Source organism: Phascolarctos cinereus, unplaced genomic scaffold (assembly GCF_003287225.1).
Source record: "Phascolarctos cinereus isolate Bilbo 61053 unplaced genomic scaffold, phaCin_HiC Scaffold_2;HRSCAF=192, whole genome shotgun sequence".
Lineage (NCBI taxonomy): Eukaryota > Metazoa > Chordata > Mammalia > Diprotodontia > Phascolarctidae > Phascolarctos > Phascolarctos cinereus.
Window position 1 is genome coordinate 124,388,892 of NW_027555625.1, and position 21,450 is coordinate 124,410,341.

General features: G+C 38.0%; 1 protein-coding gene across 1 annotated transcript in view; it reads right to left on the reverse strand.

Moving 5' to 3' along the window:
• GREB1 (growth regulating estrogen receptor binding 1) overlaps positions 1-21,450 on the reverse strand; it is a 139,430-nt gene that overhangs the window by 37,148 nt on the left and 80,832 nt on the right. The window contains exons 19-22 of the mRNA XM_020985304.2: positions 19,661-19,860; positions 18,652-18,741; positions 16,475-17,103; positions 4,545-4,647 (exon numbers count right to left, since the gene is read on the reverse strand). Coding sequence (XP_020840963.1) covers positions 4,545-4,647; positions 16,475-17,103; positions 18,652-18,741; positions 19,661-19,860 — 1,022 coding nt within the window. The remainder of the gene's footprint in view (positions 1-4,544; positions 4,648-16,474; positions 17,104-18,651; positions 18,742-19,660; positions 19,861-21,450) is intronic.

The following is a 21,450-nucleotide window of genomic DNA, read 5'->3' on the forward strand; positions in this document are numbered from 1 at the left end:
TCACATAAAGTGCTACGTATTCCTCTGCTGTTCCTCTCAGGCTACTGGACTATAGCCAATTTTGAAGACTATTCTAATAAGGTGAGAAAAGGAATATGTATCTACCAACACTCAGATGCAATCATTTCCACTGAGAAAAATGAAGGTTGTCTGGTTGGGGGCTCCCAAAAATGACAGAATTTGAGAGTTAGAAGGGACTTCAGCAGCCATCTAGTTCAACCAATACACAAAAAGAATCAATCCCCACTGTGAAATACTTGATAAGTAGTCAGCCAGCCTCTGACTGGAGATCTCCCCAACTTTTGGACAGATCTAATTATTAAGAAGGTTTTCCTGACGTCAAGCTAATAAATTTAGCTATTCAACATCCATCTATTATACTTCCTGGTTCTCTGAGGCCAAACAGAACAAGACTATCCCTTCCTCCATGTGATATCCCTTCAAATGTTGGAAAACGTCAATCATGCCCACCCCTCTAGGTCTTTTCTTTTCCAGGTTAAATATGTCCAGTTCTTTCAATCAGTCCTCAGGTGTCGTAGATTCAAAGCCCTTCACTAGTTGTGCTTCGATAGATACTTACTGGCTTGTCAGTATCTTTTTAAATCCAGAGTGCCCAGAACTAAGTAAAATATTCCAAATGATTTCTGGGAGTCTGCTTGCAGCAATAGGGCTCTCACTTCTCTATTCCTAGAAGGTTTTCTCCTCTTAATGTAGTCCATGACCACATTGGCTATTTTCTGTAGCTGAAGTAAATTCCAAGAAAACTAGAAGGTAGGGTCAACTATACAGAAACATTCACATCCCCACAGAACATCGGGACTAGCAAACGAAACCTTTTGGTGAATCCAAGCTCCTATTGTCTATCTTGATATTCAATCCCTGCCACATGTCTACAGACCTTGATTTTTAACTTAACTGATCCTGATTCTGACCTTGCTTCTGTTTCCAAACTTCAATAACTCTCTGATCTTTTAGTTCCATGACCCAAAACCTTGGTATGATGGCTTCTGGACTCAACTTGTTCACATACTGCTTGGAAACACCTTATGCCTAATTAATCAACCAACCAACCAACTTTTTGAAGTCCCTACTATTTATCAGATAATGTACTAGATACTGTTGATATGAAACAAAAATGAAACAGTCCTGCATTCAAAGAGCCTACATTTTACCCGGAAGAGGAGACATGAAAATAAATAAATATATATAGTATATATACTTTGTGTGTGTGTGTGTGTGTGTGTGTGTGTGTGTGTGTGTGTGTGTGTGTACAGATATATATGTGAAATAAATGGTGTAGGGACACAGTATTGGACTTAGAGTCAGAAAGACTTGGGTTTGAATCCTGCCTCAGACATTTACTAAAGGTATGACCCAGAACAAGTCACTTGACCTCTGTCTGCCTCAGTTTCCAGACTCCATGACTTCTAAAGTCCTTGCCAAACTCCAAGTCTCTGATCCTATGAGCTATAACCTTATGACACACCAGGTAGATTTAGGAGAGAAAAAATTAGTTTGGGGTTGGGAGAGGGAAGTGGTCAGGAAAGGCTTCGTTAAGAAAGTAGGGCTTGTGCTGAATCTTGAAAGAAACAAAAGCCGGTAAGAGGCAGAGTCAAGTAGGAAGTATATTTCAAGTACAGAGGACAGACAGTACAAAGGCACAAAGATGGAATAAGACACATTGTGCATGAGGAACAGCAAGAAAGCCAGTTTGGGTGGACCACAGAATAGGAAGGGAGCATTAATGGAGGAGCAGGAAGAAGAGTAATGTATAATGCAAGAAAAGCAGGTTAGGACAAGGTAGTGAAGGACTGTATTTGCCTAACAGAGAAATTTCTATTCATCTTAGAGGCAATAGGCAGCCACTAGAATTTATTGAGTAGAGAAATGAGTAGTCTCAGGGTTAGACCTGCAGTTTAGGAAGATCACTTTGGCATTTGTACAAAGAATGGATTGTAGAAGGGACAAATTGTAACATGAAGCAAAATTAAGATGCTACTACAGTAGTCAGCATGAGGAGATGAAGGCCTAATTAGGGTGGTACCCATGTGAGCAAAGAAAAGGAGTCAGAAGGACACTATGGAGGTAAAAATGACACAATTCGGCAGCTGAATGAATAGGTGGGCTGGGGAAGAGTGTAGAGTTAAGTATGATATGGAGGAACTGAGGAAAATGAAAGGATATTGCAATTAATAAAAATAAATAAGTTCAGGTGAGGAGTGGGGGAGCAGAGACAATGAATTGTGTTTTAGACATACTGAGTTTGAAATGTCTATGGGACATCCAGTTTAATAGCTAATATTCATATAATGGCTAGCATTTATATAGCTCATTAAGATTTGCACATATGCTATTTTGTTTGAAATGTTCAATAGGCAGTTGTAACTCAGCAGAGACTGGGGCTGGAGAGACACACACATATATATATATGCATACATGTATACATACAGATACACATATACATATACATATACATATACATATGCATATACATATACATATACATATACATATGTATATGTATATGTATATGTATATGTATATGTATATGTATATGTATATGTATATACACACACATATATATATGCATACATGTATACATACAGATACACATATACATATACATATACATATACATATACATATACATATACATATACATATACATATACATATACATATACATATACATATACATATACATATACATATACATGTACATGTACATATACATAAACATAAATATATACACACACTGGATGTCCCATAGACATTTCAAACTCAATATTTGTAAAACAAAATTCATTATCGCACTTCCCACTTCTTTGGTTAAGGGCAACATCATTTCATTGTCCATTCATGTATGTGTGTAGGTATATGCATATGTGTATGTATATGTATACACACACCTATACACTCATGCATACATATGTTCACATATATCTACAGGTGCTTATGTATAGCTACATGTGAGCATTTGTGCATATATGTGTGCATGTATGCAATACATGCTACATATACTGCATATACATATAATATATGATGTACCTGTGTATATGGTACATTGTGCATATAATACATTGTTGTTCAGTTATCTTTTCTTTAATCATGTCCAAGTCTTTGTGACCCCATTTGGGGGTTTTTCTTGGCAAAGACACTGGAGTGGTTTGTCATTTCCTTCACCAATACATATAGTATATGTACACATATGTATACACATATACATATCTATAGATAGATAGATAGATGCATATATACACAATGGACCTATACGCATATACAAATATGAACACATATACATACAGACACATATTCCTATATCTGCACATACATAAGTATGTAGATATGTACATGCACACATAAACTGGGTTAAACCCACGGGAGTTACTAAGGTCACCAAGTGAGCAGGTGGAAAAAGGGAAGAGGAAAGGTCCCAGGACAGAGCCTTGAGGACACTCAAAGGCTGGGACCATGATGTAGATGTCCCCATACTAAGGAGGCTTCACCTATCAGCATGGGACTTGCCCAGCTGTGCCATATGACACAATCTGAATTGCCCATTTCTCACCCAGAACTTAACCTAGAAGAGAAGAGCTAGGGTACAATGATAACCTTACAGAATAAAGAGAAAGAAGACTGAATTTTAACTTAGCACAGCCATGGCCCTTCATAATTTGGCATTTAAAGCCCTTTCACAAACTGACCTCATCCTACCTTTCCAGTCATATTACATCTTCCTCTCTTTCATACACTTTGACTCCTCTGTGGCCTTGTCTTCCCTCACTAGATCACTATATTTCCTTTCTCTCTGTCCTTTAACAGCATTGGTATTGTTCCTGCCCGAAACATATATGTACTCCCTACTTCTTGGAATACCTAGTTTCCTTCAAGACTCAGGTTGGGTAGTATCTCCTGCTCAATGACTCTCCTGATTCCCTAGATCCCCTAGAAGTTGCTAGTGTGCCTTCCTCTACTCAACTCCTACCCCTGATCCTCCAAAAGTTATTACTAAAGATTACTCTTTTGTATATGTTTTGTACATATTTGCAGATGTGCATCTTGTCTTCCTCATTAACATGTAAGCTCCTTTGGGTCAGTGAGTGTTTTCTTTTACCCTCGAATCCCTGTGCCTGGCCCATAGCATGAGTTTAATAAATGGTTGTTGATTGATTGATATAATATCGTCTTGCCCTTGTGGAGTTTATAGTCTGATAAAGTATATAAGAAATAAAAGAACTATGATGCATGGCAGAGTGTGATAAATTTTATGAGAGGTAAAGAAAGTATCATAGGAATAGATCTACCAACAGTGTTATCTAATATTTGCCTGTCAAGCAATTTATTGAAAAATAGTTGCTGATCATCTACCATGCATAAGATCTTTTGCTCAACACTAATCCCTAGGGATACAGAGATGAATAGAGCACATTCCGTGAACTTAAGGAATTTACAATCCCTCAGGATATAAAGGACATAATGAAACTACAACTGATGATTTGATAAATGAAGTTCCTGATTACAGTTGTGGCCAGATGATGACTTACTGATGTTGATCTCTTCTTCATCATAGACATCAACTTCTGTCAGACGGATGAGCATCCTAGACAAGATGCTGAGGAACTGAAGATAGGCGCCTGTCTTTCCTATCTGTGAATGTACAAGAGAAGAGGCAAAGTGAGGCAGCAACAAACCCTAAGGTTTTTTTTTAAACACTCAGTCCTAACGTGTTCAGATTAACAACAACAACAAAAAATGCCGAGACAAGAAAAACTCTTTTGCTGTACCATAAATCATTTACAAATGTTTTTTTTCCCTACATGTTAAACTGCTACCATTTTAGGTAGTATCTTTAAAGAACCTTAAAGGTTTGGGGCAGCTAGGTGGTGCAGTGGACAGAGCACCAGCCTTGGATTCAGGAGGACCTGAGTTCAAATCCAGCCTCAGACACATAACACTTACTAGCTGTGTGACCCTGGGCAAGTCACTTAACCCCACTGCCTATCCTAAAAAAAAAAAAAAAAAAGGAACCTTAAAGGTTTGTAAAGTGCTCTTCTCTCATAAATATATGAGTCAGGGAGCTAAGCGTTCTTACTGTCAATTTTAAATGAATAAACTGAGCCTCAAGAATAAGGCTAAATGATCTCCCAGGGTCACACACAGTGTTACACCCAGAACTGTATTTCCTGATTCCAGGTCTTTTAATACACTTTCCAACCACACCACACTCATTCTAAATTAGGCAGGCATAGCAAACTGCAATGTTAATACAGCAACAAGGGTGGTTTTTTAAGTTTTTTTAAACTGATTTAACAAGATAAAAATAACATTATCTCTCAGATACCAGTCTGAGATATAATAAGAGTTTATTAAAATGGGAAAAAAAGGTTGTCTATATTCATAGTTTCATCTCTAATCCCATGAAAGCCTGGATGGACTGAAACCATTACAATGGTTGTTGATTGGTTGATAAATGCAGTTCTTGCCCTTGTGGAGTTTGTATCTTTCCTGAAGGGATAGTTGGGGAGACCACTCATAACAGACCTAAAAACACCTTAAGGACATTTGTCCTCAACCTAAAAATGCTGAGAAAGATCCAATTAATACCTTCAATTCAACAGTATTAAGCACCTACTATGTATAAGGTACTATCCTAGGCTTTAGGAACATGAAGACAAAAATGAAATAAAACTCTGCCCACAAGGAATTCATATTTTACTAGGGGACTCAGTGAGTAGAATTCTGTACCTGGAATCAGGAAGACCTGAGTACAATCTGGCCTTAGACACTTACTAGCCCTGTGACTGTGGACATGTCATTTAACCTCAGTCTGCCTCAATTTCCTAATCTATAACATGGGCCTTAAAGTAGCACCAACCTTATTGGGTTGTTGTGAGGATAAAATGAGATAATGCTTGTAAAGAGCTTTGCAAACCTTAAATCAATATAAAAATACTGGCTACTATTATTACATACACATATAAGTATAATAAAAAGAAAACTGAGGAGAGAGAAACTGGCAAGAAGAAAGGTGATGAGAAAGAGGAGATACAGGTATCACTCAACCAATACACAATTACTCAATGCCTACTATGTGCCAGGCACTATGCTTCATGCTAAAGATACAAAGAAAGAAATAAAAGCTCCTATTCTCAATGAGCTTACACTTTACAGGAGGAGGATATGCATATATAAGTATGCATAATATACTTTATATTTAAGTATAAGTAAGTAGTTTTTAAATAAGCATTCTATGCATAAAATACATATAACATAAATATGAAGTAATTGGGGTAGGAAAGGTTTTAATGTAGGAGCTGGCATTTCATTGTGCTTTGCAGGAAGCTAAGGATTCTAGCAGGTGGAGGTGAGGAAGGAAGGAATTCTAGGCATGGGGGACAATCTGTTGAAAGATACAGAGATAGGGGACACAATGTCATACATGAGGGACAGCAAGAAAACCATTTTGGCTAGACTACAAAGTTGCATTAAGAAGCATAATGTGGAATAAGACTGGGAAAGATAGGTTTAAGGCAGGTTGCAAAGAACTTTGAATGTCAGATGAAGGCATTTGTATTTGTCTTAGAGATAATAGGAAGTCAGTGGAGTGTACTGAGCAGAAGAATGTCATGATTAGAGCTGTGCCTTAGGAGCATCAGTCTGCCAGGTGTGGGGAGAATGGACTGAAGAGGGGGTAGACTGGAGGGAGAGGGATCAATTAAGAGGTAATTTCAATAGTTTTGAAGAGAGGTGATATGGGCTGAACTCTGGTGGTAACCATAATCTAAGAGAAGAGAATGAATGGGAGAGGTACAGAGTACATACAGTCTATTTTACTTGGCACCTTGTGGATGTGGGAGAGACAGGGGAAGATGAAGGAGAGTAAAAGGTCAGAGATGACAATCAAGGTTGAATGGAAGGATAGTAGTGCTCTTGACAAAAATAGGGAAATGTGGAAGGGAAGTGTGATGGAGAATAATGAGTTCTATTTTAAGCAATGCTAAATGTAAGATGCCTATTTTTAAAAAAAAAAGGCAGTTTGATGTCTAATAAATGATTGATAATGTGGAACTGCATCTTGGGAAAGAGACTAGTGCTAGGTATACAGAAGTGGGAGTCATTCTCATAGAGACGATAATTGAATTAATGGCAAATGAAAGGGTATTACTTAGAGAGATTTAAAGACAGAAGAATCAAGACAGAATCTTGGGATACACCTACAATTTGACAGTAAGATATAGATGATGCTTGTAAGGGGAAAATCCCAATCGTTTCATGGTATTCTGATGGACAAACAACATAGAAATCCACCAACTACCTCACGGTCTAATTTTAGAAAGTCATTAACCCCTGTGTAAGGACACAGTAAAGTGAATAGTTTCATCCTCTATTGTAACAACTACTTGCTGCAGAGGGGCTAAAATCAATCAGGTATTTTCACTAAGTCCAACATCAACATAGCAAGCAGCCACAAGCTGCTTACACAAGGGCAAACCTGCCCAAGTTAGAAATGGAGCAGGTCAAAGTTTCTGTGTCTATCAGCAATGGAATTGAGCCCATACACGGCCACTTCCGGCGTGAGCAAGATAAAGAAACTAAGTCTCAAAAACAAGTCAAATCCGCCTTTCATGGAACAATTCGCATGATACATGGGCCATCAGAGATGACTCTCAGAAAAGTTGCAAAGTGGGCAAAGGTTCTCTTTAGTGTTCTCTTCAGCCCCTTTCCCTATCACCAGGAATTGTATACTATCCACAAGCCTCATAACCACCACTACCAAATACAATAACAAAGATTTACCCCACTTTTGAGTTGTCACATCCTAAAATGGCCTACCCCTTTCTTGCTTGCTCATCAATCAACCAAGGCTGGTATTATCTCATTTTAAAGAATTGGCTCATAATAAGATGTGAATAGTTGGTAAGCTTTAACCTCTCTAGAATAGAATAGTCATTTTCAAAGAGCTTCTTGTTAGCCCCAGAGAATCTCAGATTGACAGGAATTGCAGAGAGAAGGACATTTGTTAGCAGAGAGACATCTTCATGTCCTTTTCTATTTCTTCCTTTCATACAACATGCCAAAAACCAGGAACCAGTTACTTGGTGCCATACTTATGGGTTGATTACTCTTTCCCCTGGGTACTTTTCAGGGTCCTTCTTTGCTACTTTCCCTTCCTTATCTCTCAGACCTATATAAATATATAATAAAATAATTCACACCAAAGGACCTATAAACAAGAAGGAAAACAAAGGAAAAAAGATTAGGTATTGATGAGTTTTTCTTGACACTATGACAAATAACTTACAGTTTGGGAGGAAGAATTGGGGGAGAAAGTCAACAACAGAGAACAATTATCTAATTAATTCAGCTTGGCCCTGTTTCCTTTTTTTATGTTTGAAGGTAGTCATTTCTTTATTCTCAATCAGGTACTCTGCCTTTACTAAACTTGTTCATGCTAATCAGTAAATAATAATCTATTTGAGTTCAATGAAATTTGACCCATTGTGCAATTCATAAGAGACCCCAACTTAACACTGTCATGACGTTCAAATAACCGTAATTAAAGTGTATTATCTTATTCATGCGTTTCTTGTCCAAGGCTTCACAATCATTAGCAATGCTGTACTTTCTGGCAGTACCATCTGCACCCATGTGAATCAAGACAAACAATGATAGATTCGGGGGGTGGGAGGGGGATTGAATTTGGAATCCAAGGTCCTGGGTCTGAAAACCGTCTTCCATTTAATGGCTGTGTGACTCTGGATAAGTTCTCAGCTTTAATTTCTTCATCTGAAAAATGCATAAGTTGCACTAGATGACTTCTAAGTTGCCTTCCACTTCAAAATCTATAACTCTATGAGATAGGTAGTCATCATTAGGCTGGAAAATTCTCAAGACCTTTTCCATCCCATGCCAGCTACATAACCCAAGAAGACATCATAATCTCTTCTGTTAGTGCCAGTAAAATAAGGGGCTACTCATGTGCTCTTTAGCAGGAAATTACTTGTCTCTTCTTCTTCTGATACTAACTAGCCAGATAAGGAGCCTTGAATAATGGTTAGAGTACTGAATTTGGAGTCATGAAGTCCAGGTTTCAAAGAGCACATATTCACTAGCTATATGATCATGGAATCTTTACCTTTCTGAACCTAGTTTCATCATCAATAACAGACATCTTTCTAAACATTCCCATGACATGACACCTGCTCTCCATCCTCCATCTCCAACCAGACCTCAGACTTTCTACACCTGTGACCTTGAGCCCTGATTGGTGAGAACTCACCTTGCCTGGTTCTCGGGCCCACATACCACTTCTGAGACTTGCTCTCCCTTCTACCCCTTGTACCTTACCTCCCACCCCCCTAAACTTTCCAAATCTAGCTGTAAGAATTGCAATCAAATCAACATTACTATTCCTGAAAAGGACATATAAATCATCTCTCCTATGGCTCCAATCATCATTTCCTCGGACTTTCCTGTCCAAATCATTCCTGTCTGGCACCTTTTAGAAAGTGAGTTCCTCAAGATCAAGGACTGTCTTGTTTGTTTGTATCTGTATCCCCACCATTTAGTACGGGGTTTAAAACAGAGTAATTGCTTAAAATGTTTTTAATCATACATATGTATATGTATATATATGTGTGTGTGTGTGTGTGTGTGTGTGTGTGTGTGTATATACATATATATACATACATATATATACATATATATACGTATATATATATATGTATATATATATCTCTTTGTAAAACACAAAATGCAATACAAAAATCATCTATTATAATTATCTCTTGCCTGGTGGCACATGTGTATCACACTTCAGGAAGAGGCTTATAGCTGTTACTTAGCTCTGGGCTTAGTATACCTTTTTCCCTTTAAATACCATGCATGGGTCCATCAAACTGGCTTTCTTGGCCAGATAGCATGACTCTGTGACAATATGTGCTATTCCGTATACCTGGAATGTGCTCTCTCCTCACCCCATCTCTTCGGATGCCTAGTCCTGCAAAGCTTGGCTCAAACACTGCCACCTACATAAAACCTTTTCCTGATCTACCTGGCTGTTAGTATCTCTTTCGACCCCAAAATTAGCTTGTCTTTATTTTGTATATGCTTGTATGTATACATGTTGCCTCCCTCAGTTGAATCCAAGCTCCCTGAGAGCCAAGACTATTTTATTTTTGCTTTGTTATGCCCAGCACCTAACATAGTGACTGACAGATAACAGGCATTTAATAAAATGCTTGTTGAAGTATTGACTGAATGAGTGATCTATCGTTCTCCTTTCCTTCTCCTCTTTGCCACATTCCTTTACCCTCTGACCTCATAGCACATGTCAGGATTGCCCTCTCTTTTAAGGTCAATCAATCAAGTATTTATTAAGTGACTATATGCCAGGTACAGGCCTATCGTGCTGAGTACTGAGGATATAAACACAATGAAAAAAAATGATGCTCATTCAAGCGGAGCTTTACATTTCAATCACAGTGACACATACATACAAGTATGTTCAGAATAAATATAAATATGATACAGAATAAATGCAAATATTTTATTTTTTCTTCTTTGTGTTTTTCTATTTTTTTAAAGAAACTTCATTCTTCCTGATAACCAAGAAAATTAAGAGGTATTCTTTAAGTTCTATTATCTTGTCTTTTAAGGGAGTAATGACCCTGTCTTTTGGAACATCACATATTCTGTTCAGGTCTTTGCAGAATTCTTCTTGTTCCCCATATTTGGTGGAAGCAAGATCGCCTCAAATCCTTTGTCCCCTGCAGAACTCATTAATCTAGCATTCGACACTCTCTATAATGAAACTTTAATTTATCTTTCTAGTCTTAGTAAATACTACTCCCCTTTCATTCTTGACATTCTAGCCAAATCAGACTAGTAGCTGCCTCCAGACAACTTTCCCCTCTACTCACTCTCCATATCTGCCTGCTGAAATACTCCTCTTACTTCAAGGCCCAACGAAGGTTTCTCTTTCATGATCCTAACAACTAAAATAATTATTTCTGCTTCATGTTTTTCAGGGACACTAAGTCTGGATTGTTGCTTTGTCCTTATCACATTCTGATTTGTACCCTATGCGACCATATTGCATACTGCAACTTGATAGTTAAGCTCCCTGAAGGCAGGAACTGTGTTGTTTTTCCATCTTTGTTTTCCTGAAAAAAGCACGGAGCTAGGTAGATAGTAAGTACTTTTAAAACATGTGCTGAATTGGAGTCATTCAATCAAAAAGCATTCAACACCTACAGTGCTAGGCACTGGAGACAGAAGACCAAAAAAAAAAAAACCCTACTCTCAAGAAACTTACATGCCACTGCAAGAACATGTAGACATATAAATTAATACAGGAGAATGCGCAAGTACACACACACACACACACACACACACACACACACACACACACACACACACACACACAGTAATTTGAGAATAGGTAGCATCTGGTGGAAATCAGGACAGGGTTCCCATAGAAGATAACACTTAAGCTAAGCTTTGAAGAAAGCTTCTGATTCTAAGAGGTAGGAGTGAGGAAGGAGTTCATTCCAGGCACAGAGATGAATGGAATGTCTTGTAGGAGAAACAGCAACTAGGTTAATTTGGCAAGGATATACAATGTGGGGAAGTAATTCAATGGATACTATATAGACAAAACAAGTGAGTTCACACGTTCTCCAAAATCCACAAAGTTCAGTAAAGCTCACAAGCATTCATCAAGCATTTTTTAGGTGCCAGGCACTGTGCTGGAACTGACATTGAAAAATGCTTTCACAAGAGTATGTCCAATGTACTGCTACCCTCCCTGATGGCATCACTTCAGTAGCACTGACAAGGAAAGGTGAGATGTCAGGCCACCTGATTATGGAAAGAAGAGAAACTAAGGTTATAACTAGGTGAAGGTTTCTCTAAATCAACAGCCTGAGTTGTTCTCTCGTTTCACCTAGAAGTAAAATCCTAGCCTATGAATTCAAGCAACTTGTATTCAAAGGGACACACTGGAGCCTGTGGAGAAATCTTGACTGTATTTGCATTAAATTCTCTTATCCAAGTGACCATCTTGAGCGAGCTTTTCCCATCACAAATAGGTTTCTGAAAATATTTCAAAGAGCTCATTAAAAGCCCTAGGAGAGGACTTTTAAGACAATATATTAAATAGGAAACAGCTTTAAAGAAGTCTTTGAGACAGCTGGCACAGTGAGGAGATATCAATATGTGTGTAGCTGTAGATCAACTGAATAGTGTCTTTTTGCTTCAGGGCTAATCAAAATAAAATTGATTATTAAATGAGTCTAAATGGAGCAATCTGCTTTCTGTATAGCATTTTCTGGTATTCCTAGAGTAGACAGAAAATGAAAAGTGAATGAGATTCATTCCCAGAAAATGAGAGACGGCAGAGAACACTAATCCCTGGGAAGTGAGACAAACTTCTTACCCTTTTCTTAGAATTCATGCATTTATATATAAGTCAAGAAGCAAAAAAGGCCAAATTAAGTTGTTTTTAAATGAATAAAGTTAGAAAAGAATGGGAATATTTCTATATTATTCTTTCAAAAACACAGTGGGGGGGGTAGGTTAAGAATGGGCTTTCAGAAAAAAAAAAAACCTGAGTTTAATTCTGTTCATTGTCAACTTATTTGATACATATATACATATACACATATATATTATATATAACACATATTTAGAAATAACTTTGAACTATTGTGTATATATTTTGCAGCTAGGTAGCAAAGCAGAGCACCTCGGGCAATTTCAAGTAATGTAACTCTGGGCAAGTCCTTTAGACTCTCTTTAGACTCAGTTTTCTCATCGGTAAAATGGGAATAATAATAGCACCTACGTCACAGCATTGTTGTAAGGATTAAATCTTATATATGTGTGTGTATGTATATGTATATATGTGTGTGTGTGTATATGTGTGTATACACACACACATTTGTTCACTAGTTTCAATTTTGTCTGACTCTTTGTGACCCCATTTTGGGTTTTCTTGGAAAAGATACTGGAGTGGTCTGCCATTTTCCTTCACCAGCTCATTTTACAGATGAGGAAACTGAGGCAAACAGGGTTAAATGCCTTGCTGGAGTCACTTAGCTAGGAAGTGTCTGAGGCCAGATTTGAACTCAGGAAGGTGAGTCTTCCTGATTTCAGGCCTGGTAATTTATCCATTGTGCCATTTAGCTGCCTGTGTGTATACAAATGTGTGTGTGTGTGTGTGTGTGTGTGTGTGTGTATGTGTGTGTATGAAAAAACCAGCCTGAGCCATATTAAATGTTTTGATCAATTACATTTGTAGAAGACATTTAACAATAAGACACTGGACAATTAATGAAAACCGTATACACACACACACATACATATATGTGTCTGTATGTATATATGTGTATGTATATAGTATACATGTATACATACATATATATATACATTGCAAACCTTTAAAGTGCTAGGTAGCACTTTAGGTATTATTTTCTGATCTGTGCACATAATGCGACTCCCCAGTAGAACATAAGCTTCTTGAGGGCAAGAACTATATTCAATATTTCAATATGTCTTTGTATCCCCAGTGACTAGAAAGGTGTCCTATACATAGTAGGTCCTAAAAATGTTTGCTGCGTTGTTGATTTAGGAGAAAAGAAAGATTACAAAGCTATAAACAGTTAGGTTTGATTTCTTTAAACCAAATATTAGATGAAGAGTCTTGATGAATGAAGAGATTTGCTATATAAATCATAATTTTTCTTGCTTTCTCTAGTACTATTGACATGGAATGACAGTTCTGATAGTTTGTTGCCACTGTCCCAGTGAAAATATGCATTTTTAAACAAAAAGGACTTCCACATAAGAGCCCTTAAAAGTAATTTAATCTGACTCCCCTGTTTTTTTCTAGTGGGAGGAAAGAGGCTCAAAAAAGGGAAATGAATTACCCAAGGTCATATAACTAGTTACTGGCAGGACTGGGAATAGCAGTGAGGTGTTATGGCCATTTGTCTAGGATTCTCCCCACTATGCTGTGAACTTAAGTTCCTTGCAGATACCATAAAATTTCCATCAGTGGGAATTAAAGGAAAGAAAAAACCATATTAAATGTTTTGATCAATTACATTTGTAGAAGACATTTAACAAGAAGACGCTGGACAATTAATGAAAACCAGAGTGTTTAGTAATAAAAGAAGTATGAAAATCTTTAGCTAAATGACCTATCAATATGGCAACATGGTGCATGCCTGTGCACACCTATACTAGCATTTATGTATTCATTCTTTCTAAAGCAGCAAGAGTTCTAAAATGAAAAACAGAATAATGGTATGTTAGCCCTGGTTCTGTCAACTATTAGTTGTCAACTATTTGTAAAGCAGAGTTTCATGGAAAGAGTCATAGCTTTGGTAGTCAAAAAACTTACGTAGGGTTTGAGTCACTACTCAGGTACTCTATGAAACTCATCAAGTCACCTCACCTCTCTAAGAATCAGATACCCCATCTGCCAGCTGTGAGGCATGTACTAAATCAGAGGATCACAGAAGGGGAAGAGCCCTTACAGAGAGCACCTAGTTGCAAAAATTCATTTTCTACATGAAGAAATTAAGACTTGAAAATGGGAAATGACTTACCCAAGTTCACATAGCTAATAAATAAGCCAGCCTAGCTAAAGCAGCAAGTCCTCCTCAAGGAGACAAGAGGTGGCACATGCCAGGCAAGTCAAACCACCACCACCACCTTGACCAGCATCTTTCCTTAGATGCAGACAGCCCAGGATCCTGAGTCCAAGAATAATGCTGTCAGCCCAGTGCCCACAAAATTATCCTTGGAAGCGATCCCTATGGAAATGCAACCTGGTAACTGCTCCTGCAGGTGCTACCACAACATTTATTGAAGACCAAGAAAAGAAAGTTCTTGCTACATTCAGTCAAATAATTCAACATCAGAAACTGAAAGGATTTTGTCAGTGGAAATGACATTAAAGGAAAGGCATTAATATCCACTTCATCACTGCACCTTAAGGACCGTGGGACCTTTCCACCCGACATACAGCTGAAACTCTCCATTTGTGGTGTCTCTCTCATTAATATGTGAGCTCATAGAGAGAAGGGACTGTCTTAATTTTCTATTTATAACCCTGGCACTTAGCATAGTGCTTTTCACATGCTAATTACTTAATAATGCTTCACTCATTCATCAGGTGGAAAATTCTAAGTTAGGACCCTAGCACTAACCTGATGTGTGGTTTGGGGCAATCATTTAGTTCCCTGCTCCTTGGTTTCTTCATCTATAACATGAAAATCACTTTCTGTTTCACAGGATTGTTATGGAGATGGTAGAGATAACTGATGATAAAGTGATTTGATAAATATAAACCACCATAGAATCACAACTACTGTTGGTAAACCTCGATTTAAGATTTTTCTCTTCCTCTGGATGAGTTCCATCTGCCAATATGTTTGTTTCACCCAAGAAGGCTAGCACAGGAGTTCATAAGCAAGATACAGTGACTTCAGTGCCCTCTCTCACAACCAACTAAAGAGTTTAACCCCAAACCAAAATGATAAATTTATTTTTAAAATACAGGTAGATGTCACTACAGCTCTACTGGTGGTAATAATCTCTTCCATTTGTATAGTACCTTAGATTTTTTTTATTCACATGACATCCATCCTGTGAGGTATAGAGGACAAAGAATAGAACCCCTATTTTGCAGATAGAAAAGCTGAATCTTAGAGATGTCAAGTAAATTGCACCATCATATATGGCTCACATATAGTGAAGAAAGAGTAGAATCATAGACTCCATGGTCACAGAATTTCAGAACCAGAAGAGATATCAGGAAACTGAAGCAATAAGTGAAATCACCAAATCAAAATTCTACAGTTGCTTAGGGACAAAGTCAAGAAAACACAGATTGTGGTCTTCTGACTCCAATTCCACTATATCTACTACATTCTGGAAAATATTATAATCCCACCTTTGGTAGGAAGTCTTTTTTTTTTCAATTACACGCACACATGCTCTCTCTCTCTCTCTCTCTCTCTCTCTCTCTCTCTCTCTCTCTCTCTCTCTCTCTCCCCCCCCATCTGTCTCTGTCTCTCTCCCCTTCTACAATTCCTTTGGGGTTACCTTCCATTTCCACTGTATAAATCTTGTATTAACAATTTTTTCCATGTTATCTTCCCCTAGCAGATTATGAGCTCCTAGAGATCAGGGACCATACAGTTCCCTTTCATTAGTAATGTCCCATAATTACTAAGTCCCATAACTAACCACAGTTCCTGGCCCAAAGTAAATGCATAATAAATGCTTGCTGACTAATAAATCAGATGATCTAACTAGAACAAATAGTTGTGTGTGTGTTGTTGGGTTTTTTTTTAATCCTAAAGAAAGGATTATTCTACTAGCCTAAGAACCTACTGGTAGACAGGAATAAGAAAGTCAAGATCAAGAACACTACGTACACCCTAAGCTTACAAATACGTACCTGAGGGGGACCACTTAATAGCAGTCTCCTGGGGTGAAAGTTGTCCATTCTTCCCTCATTTCGATTATTGTAGTCCATGTGGCTGGGTTTGGGGACAGTCCACTGGCGGTAATAGAGAGATTGCTCTGTGCAAGTCATCATCTTACTCAAGAGAGGGCGGAAAGAACTGGCCCACGTGACTGAATGGTAGGGCAGAAGGGAAGATGCCTTAGGAAGGCCACTGCTGTCTGTGGAAGTAACCATGTCATACACCAACTTGGGCAGGAAAACTACAGGGGGTTGCTTCAATCCTTTGGTCATGGAGCACTGGGAGTTCTGCAAGATGAAAGCATTTGAAGTCGGTGCAGAAGAGGAAGAAGAGGAAGAGGAAGAATATGGTGAAGATGAGGAGGTGACTGAAACCTGGACACTTTTAAGGTTTGGTTTTGGATTCGGGCACATGTCTTGTTCTCCTGGCCCAGGGCAGTGCCTGCTGGTGGTAGTCTGAGCACCTTGACTTACTTTCTGTCTCTGCTTCTCACAGGCAGCTGCACCATCTTCCATCACACTGTTGAGGGAAGGATGTGGAGATCTGGCCCTCTCACCCAATGCTATTACTGGTGGAGATGACTCATTGCCAAAGGCCATACCTGAAAAGAAAAGCTATATTTCAGGCCAGTATTTATGCTAACTAACTCAGGGATGACAGCCACTGACTATACGCTGAGTTTCTTTTTCCTCAATGGAAAATTAAGATGGATAGATCAATCAATCAACAAGCAGCAACCATAATACAGGCTCTGGGTATACAAAAGAATGAAATAGTCTCTCTGTTCAAGAAGCTTACATGAGTGTGTGTGTGTGTTTATACACACATTAATATGTATATTATTATATTATATATATTAATATATTTAATATATATATATATATATATTTATAGACATATACAAAATACATATCCGATAATTGGTGAAGAGGTACTAACAATGGAGAGGATCAGGAAAGGCTTTATGTAAAAAGTGGTTCTTGGCTGAGTTTTGAAGGAAATTTCAAGAGGATTCTAGGAGACAGAGATGAAGGGGGTATTACCTTGAAACATTATTTTTTTAAGAAAAGTTTCATACTCTAGATTAAATGTAAAATAGCTATAGCTGATAACCTAAGGAAGGATCGTGCAAAGCTGGAATAACCAACCAACTATTGGTTATGATTTTGGGGCAATGGAATGATGAATTTAATAAACATAAAGTCCTAGTCCTACACTTAGGTTCACAAAAATCAAGTACTCTGCTATATATGGCTTGAAGAATATGTGGCTAAACAACAGATAATATAAATTTTAAGGAAAGATCTGGGCATGGGGGGGAATTAATGGACTATAGGCTCAATATAAATCAATAATATGGCATGGTACTCAAACAAACTAAGCTATCCTAGCCTTCCTGAATAGAAGCATAGAGTCCAGAAGAAGACAGGACCATGAAAAGAACTACCAAAGTCATATGAAACATGAATTACTCAAGGTCTCAGGACCCACTTGAATATTCCTGGTAGTGAGAGATTTAGATGGTGAATTCTATCTATATAAGGATAGAGAGAAGTAGATATATTTTGTATGGTAGCCAACTAGATGGCATAGTGGATAAAGCCTTGAGCATGGGGTCAGGAAGACCCAAGTTCAAATCCAACTTCAGACACTATCTGACCCTGGGCAAGTCACTTAACCTATGTTTGCCTCAGTTTTCCTCACCTGTAAAAATGGGAATAATAATAGCACTTACCTCCCAAGGTTGTGAGCATCTAATGAGACAATAAGTATAAAGCACTCAGCACAGTGCCTGCCACATAGTAAGCACCATATAACTGTTAGGTATCATTATTAAATTATTTCTTTTAGAGCAACAGTAGTACCACCCCCACGAAAATGATGATAATCTTGATTCAAAATGTGGATCACTTGTAATCATAGATTTAGAGCTAAATCTTAAAAGTCATATATTCCAACCTCTTCTATATATTAATGAGGAAACTGAGGCCTAGGGGTTAGTAAATGAGGGAGGAAGGATTTGAACTTGTGTCCTCTGACTCCAAACCCACTGCTTTTCTCACCATACTGCATTGCCTCTTGAGTTCCTCTCCAAAATACTGTAATAAAAAATCTATTGCTATGATCTTTCCCATTTGAAAATTCTTACTTGAAGTTTTTGAGGAAAGAGATGAAGATACCGAATCATGGGAACATGATCTCTCCCTTTTGACAGGACTTCTCTTCTCTGACACAGAACCTATTTAAAAACACACAGACAGACAAAAACTTCAAATGAAACTTGTCTTTCTGTACAGGGAATTCTTTTTCTTTCCTAGACTCGCTGCTAAAACATGAACAATCTACTTTGTGCTTTGATGATTTCCATTTTTCTCTTTGTTCTTTAAATACAAGATAGGATCTTAGAGCCTTTCTAAAATTTAGTCCATTCTTCTACACCTCCAAAACAAAACAAGTATTAACATTATTTTTACCTAATAAATAAGTATAGTTTATACTAGGCAGTATTCTCCCTAGCATTTCAATTCCCCAAAAAGTTATCAAATAACATAGTTTGTGTGAGTACTGCCTCAATAACACAACAGCTGCAAAGTTTGGATGAGACATAACACAGTTCCCTGATCCCAGTGGGGCCTACAATTTAATAGGGGGACACTATGAAAATAAAAACACAGTATTACAGGAGAAGTACATTTGAGGGGTACAAACAACTCAGTTACCGCTGGAGTAATGAGGGAGGAGGTGACACTTGATGGGGACTGGTTGGATGTCCATAGCAGAAGAAGAAAAGAAAAATCTCCATGCAGAGGGAAGTTGAACATAGACAAAGAAGTTGAAAAACACAGGGTAAATTAGGGCACGATCAGCAATGCAGTTGGGCTACAGCACAGAATATGTAGCAAAGACCAATACGAAATAAACCTGAAGTATAGGCCAAAACCAGGTTGTAGAACTAGGTCAAAACAAACCAGAATCTGGACGTCTATACCATCAATCTTGTGAACTACATTAAAAGTATCTTCAGGACTCCATTTTACAACGTGTACAATACTAACTTGCAAAGTCTACCATTTCTATTAAGGAATTAGGTTGCGAAGAAGTCAACCTGCAGATTGAAGGGCCTGCCAGAGTCACTCATTGCAAACATGCCCACACACCTTCAGTCACTAACTCTTCATCTTCATTATCTGTACTGCTCAGCTTCTCCGGGTCACTTTCCAAGACCTCACCTATGGTCACTTTCTCCACGGGGACTTCAGAACTCACAAAATAGGCTGCCAAGCCAAGCTCTTGCTCTAAAGTTGTTCTCACCAAGGAGGACGAGTTTATTAAACGCAGGTCACAGTACCTTAAAGACCTAAGAATAGATAAGAGAATGAGACAAATGGCTCTGGTCATTCCCCAGACCTTACCCACCATCACCTGAAATACTTCCCCAAAATGTTGAGTTCTGGGTAGACCAGAAAAAGGAATGGAGGGGAGGAAAACAAGCAGAATATATGCTCTTATATGTTTTTAGTCACAAAAACCAACCCATCAGCATGTCTTCACTGAGCCCCAAGAGTAGGTCCACAACTATGATAGATGCTATGGGAGACACAAGACAGAACAAGACATGACCTCTACTCTGAAGGAGGTAATAATCTACTACTATCCTTGGCTCAGTGCTGCTTTATTACTTATTACTGATTGGGATAAAGGCCTAAATGGCATGATCATCAATCTGCAGAAGACACAGAGCTGACAAGGATAGCTAGAACAATGTATGAACATGACAGAGTCAGGTTCCCAAAAGATCTCTATAGGCTAGAACAATGGATTTCATTGTTCTAATCAAATGAATTTACCTTTGTGAAACTTCACTACAGGTTCAAAAATTCAACCTAAGTACAAGAATGGGAAAGGAGAGACTAGATACAAGTTTGTCTAAAAAGCTTCATAATTAAAAATAATTATAATGAGGAATAAAAAGAAGAATTGTCTAAAGAAATAAATGTGGACCTCCAGAGAACTCAGCAACTAACTTGGACTTCAGAAAGACATATATCTACACACCATACATACACATACACAATGAGAGAAAGAGGATGAATACAAAAGTTTGGTACCATATGAATAGTATCAAGAGTGCTAAGGCTTAGAATGATATGAGGCTGGTGTTGAAAGCTAAGCAAAAAAAAAAAGCTATATCAAGGGAAATAGGAGAACAAAAGAAGAGACAACACCACTATTAGGGTAGAAGGGATGATGACAATTGGTAACAGAGAGGGAGAGAACAGAATAGCTTGTTTCTTATGTTGTTTCTGCCTTTACCAAAAAGAACAAACACTGAACTAGAAGGATAGAGCAAAAGTGGAGAATAGGGAAACGATGCCCAAGTGAAGGGCAGTAAGAGAACACCTAGGGAATCCAAATCACCTGACCCACATGACCTATGTCTCCAGGTACTGACTGAAATAATTGGAAGGTGTAATTGCTGAGCCACTTTCAGATACATCTGAAAGATTTATGAGAACTGGAGAGGCACCACAGGTTTAGAGATGGGCAAATATCCTGACTTTCAAAAAAAACAAGAAGATAGTATAATAAGCTGTGAAGACTAGATCTTAATAAAAGTTGGCATTTGTGTAATGCTTTACAAATATTAACTCATTTAATTTTCACAACAACCCTGGGAGATAGGTGCTGTTATTATCCTCATTTTATAGATGAAGAAACTGAGGCAAGCAGAGGTTGTGACTTGTTCAAGGCCACATTTAGAAAGTATCTGAGGCAGAATTTGAACACGAGTTTTTTCTTGACTCCAGGCTCAGTGCTATATCTGCAGCACCACATCATAACCATCTCTTAGCTCTTCTGACTCCATATGTGATACCTGTTTTCACTACATTACACTGCCCCATCTAATTTTGAGAAGGAAAATAAAAATGCAAAAGCCAAGTGGCGC